This window comes from Branchiostoma belcheri, unplaced genomic scaffold, assembly GCF_001625305.1.
Source record: "Branchiostoma belcheri isolate BF01 breed outbred unplaced genomic scaffold, Haploidv18h27 scaffold70, whole genome shotgun sequence".
NCBI classification, from domain to species: Eukaryota; Metazoa; Chordata; class Leptocardii; order Amphioxiformes; family Branchiostomatidae; genus Branchiostoma; species Branchiostoma belcheri.
In genome coordinates this window covers 1,490,132-1,500,304 of record NW_017804354.1, presented here as the reverse complement: position 1 = coordinate 1,500,304, position 10,173 = coordinate 1,490,132, and the positions used below count along the sequence as shown (strand labels likewise).

At 43.1% G+C, this 10,173-nt stretch overlaps 1 protein-coding gene across 1 annotated transcript; it reads right to left on the bottom strand.

Moving 5' to 3' along the window:
* Positions 1–5,905: 5,905 nt before the first annotated feature.
* Positions 5,906–8,991, bottom strand: LOC109484822 (claudin-11-like). Its single transcript, XM_019788180.1, has 3 exons — positions 8,753–8,991; positions 7,715–7,870; positions 5,906–6,293 (listed from the first exon to the last, which is right to left on the bottom strand). Exons 1-3 carry the CDS (start codon positions 8,928–8,930, stop codon positions 6,061–6,063), a joined length of 567 nt encoding a protein of 188 aa, XP_019643739.1. The 5' UTR covers positions 8,931–8,991; the 3' UTR covers positions 5,906–6,060.
* Positions 8,992–10,173: the final 1,182 nt, after the last annotated feature.

Here is a 10,173-nt window from a genome sequence, read left to right as displayed (position 1 = left end):
CTGTTGTATACTAGTATTCAATGCGGTCAGAAGGAAACCTCTTTGGTATAGTTGTTTTGGGATAAATTCTCATTATCTAATCGTAAACCCGATAATTTTCACCTCAATCGTTTCCATTGAGGTGACTAAAATCGATAGTATACTAGTAGCAGATGTTTTTTGTTGTATCACCTTCTAACTTCATGGTCGTATGAAAGAGATCACGATAAATCAAGTCACGGAGGCATAGGTTTAAATGTTGTATTAAACCTCCTTGATCATGCTAATTTGCTTAGATTCAAGTAATGGCAACTTTGGATCAAGTAATTATCACCTGAAACATGAATACACGCAGTACCTAATTACCCCTTATTGTTAGCCGCTCCCCAACACACGCCAAGTGTGCGGGGCGTAAATTTCCGTGCACACGCACGGCGAGCACGAATCCGGGAGTGTAAGGAAATATCCGGGGCCGTACACGCAGAGCCCGGAAATCCATGGACGCGACCAGGACACGGCGAATTTCACGGGTGTGTGCGGGCCGGGAAACTCTTGGAAACGTGGGTTTTCGAGCAGTGTATGAATTGTGTATCCTGGGATTAAGCGAAGTAAGGTGGACTGGCAGTGGTAAGCTGATGAACGAAGGGAAAACAGTACTCTACTCTGGTCATGATAAACACCATGTCTATGGCGTTGGATTTGTCCTAGATAAAGAAGCGGAGAAAGCACTCCTTGGATGGAAACCAGCAAGTGACCGCATTATTACAGCCAGATTCCAATCCAGACATACAAAGACAACAATCATACAAGTATATGCACCAACAGAAGATTCAGACGATAATGATAAGGATAACTTTTATGACCAATTGCAAGATGTGTTGAATGATATCCCAAACCATGATGTCAAGATTCTTATGGGAGACTTCAATGCAAAAATAGGTGCACAAAGAGCAGGACTGGAGAGCACTGTAGGTCCACATGGATCAGCAAAGAAAACAAACGATAATGGAGAACGTCTACTGTCCTTCTGCAGTGAGAATGGGTTGTGTGTGGGGAACACATTCTTCAAACATAAAAATATCCACAAAAAAACATGGCGATCCCCAGATGGAAGAACAACAAATGAAATTGACTATATCTGTATTAGTAAACGATGGCAAAGTGCCATCCAGGATGTGCGCAGCTTCAGAGGGGCTGATGTAGGCTCAGATCATTACCTGGTGAGGGCAAAGATAAAGTTGAAATTGAAAAAGATCAGGAAACAGAACAACAACAAAACCAATTTGATATTGACAAACTCAGTAAAGATGAGATATGTCAAGAATTTACCCTGGAAGTTAACAACCGCTTCCAAGCCCTAGAAGACAAAGACGAACCAGAAACACAATGGAAAGACCTACTTGAAACAATTACACAAGCTGCGAAGGTTGTTATTGGAAGGAAAAGAGGAACAAGGAAAGAGAGCTGGATTACACCAGACACATGGAAACGCATTGATACTAGAAGGGAAATTAAGAAAAAGAGAGATAGTGCAAAGACACAGGGAGAGACAAAACAAAAGGAATAAAGAGTACAGGAAGATAGACAAAGAGGTAAAGAAACACTGTAAAATAGACAAAAACACCTGGCTAGAGAACAAAGCCACAGAAGCACAAAAGGCAGCTGACAGAAACGATACAAGAACACTCTACAGGATTGCCAGAGACCTCAGTGGTTCCAACAGTGGCACTGGAGTCCCCATAAAGGACAAGAATGGAAAAACCCTACTGTCAGAGGAAGAACAGAACCAGCGTTGGGCAGAACACTTCAAAGAGACACTAAACCAACCTGAACCACAAGAGGTGTACACCTTCCCAGATGTTGACGGAAACGAGTTGGATGTAGATTGTGACAACATCACAGAAGATGAGGTTGCAAATGCAATCAAAAACCTGAAGAATCATAAAGCTGCAGGAATAGACCAGATCTCAGCTGAACTCCTGAAGAAAGGGGGGATATCATGCTGAAGAAACTCACCAAGCTTTGCAACACATGTTGGGAATTAGGAAAGACACCCCTTGATTGGAGAAAAGGCGCCATAGTGAAGTTACCTAAAAAGGGCGACCTAAGCGACTGTGGAAATTGGAGAGGGATCACCTTACTTTCAATACCAGGAAAGGTATTCTGTTCTGTATTGTTAAATAGACTAAGAAAGGCAGTAGATAAAGAACTCAGAGAGGAACAAGCCGGCTTTCGACCCAGCAGATCCTGCATGGACCAGATACTTACCTTGCGCAACATCATTGAACAGAGTATTGAATTCCAGAAGCCTGTATGGATAAATTTTATCGATTTTAAAAAAGCATTCGATAGTGTACATAGAGACTCGATCTGGAAAATACTTAAGGTGTATGGTGTTCCTGGAAAATTCATACAAGCCTTTAAAAGCCTGTACGAGGGATCCACCTGTTGTGTAAAGGTAGACGCAGGGTACACCGACAGCTTTGACATCGTCACCGGAGTGCGACAAGGATGCGTCTTATCTCCCCTACTGTTCACTGTCACCATAGACTTTGTAATGCGCAGGGCAATGGGTAGAAGTGACTTTGGAATACCCTGGGAGGGGGACAGACGCCTCACGGATCTAGACTTCGCCGATGACATTGCTTTGACAGCAGAGTCTCAGCTGACTCTTCAGGACATGACAACATCAGCAGGTACAGAAGCGGGGAAAGTGGGTCTAAGGATCAGCTGCCAGAAGACCAAAGTTATGCAGGTGGGAGATCAACAAACGAACACAAACCTGCACATCAGTGGAGAGCCTGTTGAAAACGTAAGGCAGTTCACATACCTCGGAAGCACCATGACAGCAGAAGGGGACACAGACACAGACATCAGTGCCCGCATAGGTAAGGCAGCATCAGTCCTCAGAAGGATGAACCCAGTGTGGAACAGTGGGAAGATATCCAGAGTGCTGAAAACCAAGCTGCTACAGTCAGTAGTAATACCAACTGCACTCTATGCATGTGAAACATGGAAGATAACAACAAGAATGCGGAACAAGCTGGATGCCTTCCAACAACGATGCCTCCGCAAAATTTTACACATAACATACAGAGACAGGATTACCAACGAGGAGGTATACCACAGAACTGGTACAAAACCACTCAGCATCACCATCACCGAGAGGAGGATGAGATATGCTGGACATGTCCTCAGGATGACCTCAGACCGACACACCAAAACATCTGTGTTTTGGAAACCAGAGGGCAAACGGAAAAGAGGGAGGCCTAAACTAACATGGCGACGTACCCTTCAAAAAGATCTGGAAAGCAGGGGGATAACACTGAAGGATGCCGAGTCCCTCGCCGAAGACAGAGCAGAGTGGAGAAGACTTGCTGCCCAATGTGCCTTGCACGGGAGGAACTAAGTCTAAGTAATATACATAGGAAGTCTTTCAATCAATCAATGGAAAATGGTTTACTCTACAACAGATCTTGCAGCACTACATGTATGCTGAATTCATACTATATATTGTTACATCGTCATTATACTATCGTACGTCTTACGAAAGTATTTCAATTATTACTAAAGGTACGATTAACAAGTAAGATTAACTTGTAAAAGAATCCCCGTGTTTGAAATATTTTCATTGGCATTCAAAAGAATTATGATATTTCAAGGCAGGAAGACTTAAATTTGCATATGAAGTTAAGTTTATTTAGTCATAAACTTACGCGTCAGTCCAATTGAATCCTTTAACCAACTGCCCTTCTTCAACTTGTTCTCAAAGTCCGGGGTGGTTATATCATAAAAAGCCGGATGGTTTTCTATGAAAGACGCACTCTGTTCTCCGTGCTCTCCTGTGATGACTGATGACAGCCTTCTGTGTCGTCTGCTGTTGGGTTCCAAAATCGTCCTCATCCCCTCTGCGCCACTCTTCTCACTTTCAGAAGATACGTCGTCCTGTGAATAGGCCACCCCCCCTCCAGTTACTTACCGCTGTAGGACCGCCCAGTTAAAACCGTTTTTTTTTGTCTTTCATTGCACAGGAATGATTCATAAGTGCCAAAGATGTTGATGTCTTGGGACTTAAGCAGGCGTGCTGCCTCCGTGGTTTTAGGCCCAGTCCCTCTTACATTATTCAAGGCCAATCTTGCCTTTATGAAGCGTGTTTTTCAATCCTTTCCACCCTTTCCCCTTCGCATTATTTTCCTTCTTCTCCCTGCTCCATTCGTTTTTTTAGAGATATTTCTGACATATATACATGTAGGTAGCTGACTTCACCATAAGCATTGTCGCCTTCTAAGTGATTCAGAATGTCAAATCTGTTATTGGTGTGTATCGGAAAGTCCTACAATAAGTGTCTACATGGGATCTTCTTCTTATGTGGTTTGGCAATTTCTTCTTTGCCTGGGTATCAGAAGTTGCAGAGTCTCGCCTTGTGGCCCATCTGGTTACAAGCTTTGTACCTTATAGGGCCTCCGTGTCTACATACATTAGTCACATGTCCTGATTCTCCACAGCAGTGGCAGGGTGGCTCGCCCGGGATCCGCCATGGTCAGGCTGTGTGGAAAGTCTGTGGTGGGCTGTAACGTCTCGAATGTTGCCACTGTCCGGACGTCTGTCCCCGACTAGAGTATGCGTAGCTCATCCAACTAGCAGGTGGGCATGGTACTGCAGGCGGCGGCTGCCATGGCCTCATGATCAGTCCCTAAGCCATGTTGATTTGATTATATGGATGACATCCTCCGGGAACCCCAAAATTGATGCGCGCGTGCGAATACAAAAAAGGTTTTGCAAAAAAAAAGTTGTTTTTATTATGAAATCTACGTGGTCATGAGGGTTGAACAAATGGGACAGAATATGGTTTGGCGAATAATCTAGTCTTCAAGTTCATTTCTTTACAATTTCTTTTTTTTTCGTTTGATTTTGGCATTCTACGACATTGGTATGGTTGTTTTGTAACTTACGGTATATTTTTGCTCATTTTGCAACTGTTTTGTACGATTTACAGTATGGTTGAAAACTTTTTTTTTAAACGGCCGAAAATTCATGCGCGCGCGGATGTCATCCATATACATGTAATGAAATCAACATGGCCTAATCGTCACTCTGGAACCATCTTCGGCTGGCTGGTGTGTTGCACAGTGTTGAGCGTAGTATTAACTGTACTGACGATGGGTACACATTCATTGATGTTGGGGACTAGGCGTGCCGGCCCTTTCCTTCTGTTGATGTGTAGCAGGTCTCTGTCAAACAGTGATGTATAGATTTGGTCGTTGAGGTTAACAAGAATGAGTCTTTATTGTCAATATACAGTACTCGATGTTCCTTCGCCACTTTTCGTAGGGTGACGTTTGCAGGTTCACCTTTCGCGGCTGGCAGGACTATCCGCCCTGGGGCATATCCCGCAAATAGCTAGTGTAGGTAAGTAGCTCTAGGCTGACTTGACTTGACAGTCACGATCGCGCACAGCTTTCCCGCTTCCTTCTGGAGGCATTTTAAGTCCTGCTCGTCGTCCTCATCTGACAGGTTATTGGTACCAGCATGGTATGTGAGTAGCTGTCCATATTACTTAGCAAAGTAAGGTCCATATTACTTAGCAAAGTAAGATCCACATTACTTAGCAAAGTAAGGTCCACATTACTTAGCAAAGTAAGGTCCATATTACATAGCAAAGTAAGGTCCATATTACGTAGCAAAGTAAGGTCCATATTACTCAGCAAAACGTAACGAAAACAGAGAGAAAAGTAAAAATCTGGTCACCCTGGCATTAGAGGAGTGCCTTTCCTCCAAGAAGGCACCTACAAATAAATCTTGTTAAATGTGCCCTTTAAGAAGTTAAATGACAGCACAAACTGCACTGTCACTGAAAAAAGAGAACAGAAAAGAAAAAAAAAGGTTCTATTTAAAAGATCAACCAAACCATTGATTGCATTCTGCTCAGCCACAATCAATACCTTTATTGTTGTGTTTATCCATAAAGTTTATTTCCAATTGTAAAACTTGGCAGGTCGTTGACACACAAATGCAACAGACCAAAAAATTACTTTGCAAAACATAGGCACTTCTCAGAGATCCTTTTTTTAAGACATACTCTCACACAGGCTGCGCTGTTGCCGGGCCCCCGTCAGCAGGTTGCACTGTTGTGGTGCCCTCGCCACCAGGTTGCACTGTTGCAGATCCCCCGGCAACAATGATGGCGATTCCTCCTCCGATCGTGAAGACCGCCTGAATCCAGGTCAGGTAGAAGGAGTAGCCGTACAGTGACGCCATCGACAGACCCCCGCTACCCAGGATGAAAACGCCAGCCGCGATCATACCACAAACACCTATAGGAAAAGAAGAGATCTAAAATGTCACAGTTCCGGGAAGTATAGTAATATAACAGCACACACTTTCATATTAATCTCTAATATTTGAAAGACTATCACACCGATTACTTCATTTGGATGTCCAATTGCTTCAATTACCTGCTTCAATTAAACATTAGATTCTACAACAAATAGGATGAAACAATTTAGAACTAGAGTTCCACGATCTCATACCTTCGCCAAATGATGTTAGCTTTTATGAATAAGAACTTATATACAATGTATTAATCCCCCTGATTATGCAAATAGCATCCGCAATTGCATGAATTATATCTGTTGATCATAATCTCCACCAACAGTCTTATTTTAACAAAGAATGTCATTATAGCATTTCCTCATATATTATGCAAATGAGGTCCTTATTTGAATAAGTTATGTTAAATTATGTTCACCTTCACTAAACTTCAAACACCCCAAGTATAAAATTCCAGGCAGTTACCACTATGCAATTATAACATTTTCTCATTAATTATGCAAATTAAGTCTTCATTTGCATAATCGATATCTGCCTGTGTTTCTTTCGTGGTAATAACATATGTCGCAAGCTTGAACTTCCTATCATGGAATGCAGCTGATTAATAGAATTTCCTCATTAATTATGCAAATTACATCCATATTTGCATAATTGTAATATCATTATGTCAAGCATTACTCAAGCTACCTACATATCAAAAATCATGATGATCCATCAATCGGTTCTTGAGTTATCCTCCTTTAAACATTTGTCCTTTAAACCCCCCTGTAGTTCCAGAGCAAGCCGCTAGGGGGCCCAAACTCACGTCACTTCTTCCCCAGCACAAGAGCTACCTGCCATCCAAATTTCGTCACCCTAGCTTGTCTAGATCATGAGATATCAAAACCGGAAGTTCAGCTGCAGTACCATGACAAGCCGCCAGGGGCCCCAAAATCTAATCAGTTCGAGCTCTCATCAAGACCTACCCACCTACCAAATATCAAGATAATCCATCTAAGCTTTCTCGAGTTATGCTGTTGACACACACACAGACAGACAGACACACACACGGCCACGAAAACATAACCTTCTCCAATTCTTGGCGAAGGTAACAATCCGTATCATCTGGATTCCAACGAGCAATCATATGCCAAAAAATCGAGGAAAACCACCGTGGGTTACTTCTGCAAACACATAAACTTTAACAAAAACAGATCTAGAACCTTTGCAAACACTTCGGGCACGTGACCTAACGAACATGCCAGGAGGTCAGTGCCCCCCCCCCCTCCTCCTCAATTGCAAAAATGTAGACGCCAATAACATTCTCAACTGAGGGGCTGGAAACCAAAACCTTAATTAACACCTTCGATGCATTTCAGTATTTCAAAGCATTAATGGAATGTTTGCATAGCGGAGTTGAACATACCTGCAGCAATCATGGAGCCACCGCCGCCATTCTTGCCTTTGTCAGCATCGTAGCCCTCTCCGCAACATGCGGTGAATACACCGGAGATGGCCAGTATAGCTCCGATCACGGCAAACGCACGGTATGTGTGGTCATTACGGCTCAGCAGACTCATATCTACAGAAAAGGGCAGGCTATTTACTACATTTACTATCACATAGGTTAGAGCACTATCGACATGCAAAGTCCTCAGGTATGAGCTGTCAATTAATGATATGTAGCTGAAGCTATCGCCGAAAACTGTCTCCTCAACAATCATTCCATGCCGATGCTACAGTTGCTACCTGCAATTCTTCTGCGTTAGAATCACTGCACTAAAATTTGGATTTACCAATGGTAGCAAATTCCAGTAGCAAGTCTAATACGGGTACAAGTAAAGAAACGTTAAGTTCAGTAATCTAATTTTCTATTAGAAAGTAAACATTATCGGCTTATCGTCTTACCGGCAGCCACTATCGATGATAAACCCAACTTTTCGTGCAATTATTTAACTACGCCTTGTGTCTATATGTACATTTCGGCTGGGGCAGCTTTATTTGATTGTCAACGCAACCGTCCACTGTAAGGAACATCTATTCCGTACCTTGCACCCGACCTTGTGATGGGGCAAAGAACATTCGGCAAGAAAAAAAAGTGTGATTGCCTTAATGTAATTATTATCAAGATCTATCCTATCCATCACCGTACCTATCTAGTTCTATGCCTGAATGGGTAGGGGGTAGGATCAGGCACGGTTCTAGATAATCTCCGCGCATCTAAGGGTTTAGTTTTGCCCCATGCACAGTTCTGAATAGTATCTAAGAATTTCAATCTTTCTCAGGTTCTGTTCTGTGCGATCTGTGTAAAGCACGGTTGTAGATACATGACCCTTTGTCATTATCGTATCGCATTTTATCTGTAACTTGTTGTTGGGAAGTCTATATGTGGCATGAAAACGGCTTACGTATAATTATGAATATAAAGTAGATCATATTTTGGTAGGTATACTCTGCTACCTACCGTAGGCTGCACAGCTCGTTGTACCGCCGTACCGTGTGGTACACGCCTGCCACAGTCCGCTCTCACGTTTCACAAATCCCAGGTCAACAGACAGCCACCCCACCGTCGCTATCCCCACAACGAGCAAAACCATCCCGATAAAAGAGCTACCGACACCGAGCACAAGAAGCTTTTTCATCTTGTCACACAGGGCTGCGGTCTGGTTTTGCGTCTTGAGCGTCAGGAACTTGTTTACCGACTACAAAAGAAGCTCAACATTTAAAAAAATCGATTAAGTCCGCGGGAGGTAATGTGTACGTACTGGCGAACGTGACCGAGTGACTGTCGTCATCTCTAAGTTCACCGACTTTCCTACAATCTTGCGTTTTGTCATGGGACTAATTATGTAAGGGCATTGCCATTGGTTTAAAACGCAAAGTAACATATTTTGAATCTAGGAAGAGATTAAGTCCAGAGTCAACGCGTCCTTGGGAACCACATTTACCAAAATGTTGCGTCACCCACAAGGGTTACCCAGGGGTGGACTTAGCCCCCATCAGGCTTTAGAAGTGGGTAGAAAGAGTATATAGATTGGACAAATAGACAGATAACCTACCAACGGCACCCGTTCGCAACCCGATTTTAGGGTGACGTCGGCACCTGTCTGCAATCGCCTTCGGAAACCGCGCGGAACTCACCCACTTGAATGAGAGGGGGGAAATGTTCAGCGATACCTGTTCCTCTGCACTCCTTCCCCGCCCTCAGAACACGGTCACGGTCGTGAAAGTTGATCAGTCTTGCCAAAAGGGGCGGTACATTTAGGTCTGGTTTTGGTCGGTTGCGGAATCTGTAACATTTTATTGTCGATGATGTCACGATTGTACTTTTGCAAAATTCAACTTAAAACAATTGTTCCAACTTTAATGATTGCCCACCAAGAACAGGGAAAGAGTGTTTTGTCATGCTATGTACAATGCATAAGTTGGCTTTTAAATGTTGCACAAAGGAAACAATAAACTAACGCTCTTGTAGTAGTAGTAGTAGAATGGTTTATTGCAAGAACAAGAAAATGTACACACAAGCCTCCTGGCAGCTATGATGACTGAATTGCGAGGCTTATTCTAACATGGTGTGCTGTGTACATTCATAAAATCTAAAAATATAGTTAAATTTAAAAGCGAAAATTAGTTTAAAATCGACATACAATATAGCCGTGTGGAAAGTAAATAAAACACGATGTGGAATTACTGTACGAGTTCACGAGTAAAAGTTCATGGTCTACAGTTCATTTAGACGTTTGACCAGGGCAGGAATCCCGCTTGTGTAGCGTTTAGTCCCGGCCGGAGGGCTGCTGGTACCTAGTGGTGTTTTGCAGATTTCTGCCATGCTGTTGACCACGGGTAGGGGGAAGCCAGGAGCGGAAGCGTGAAGACATTTCCACG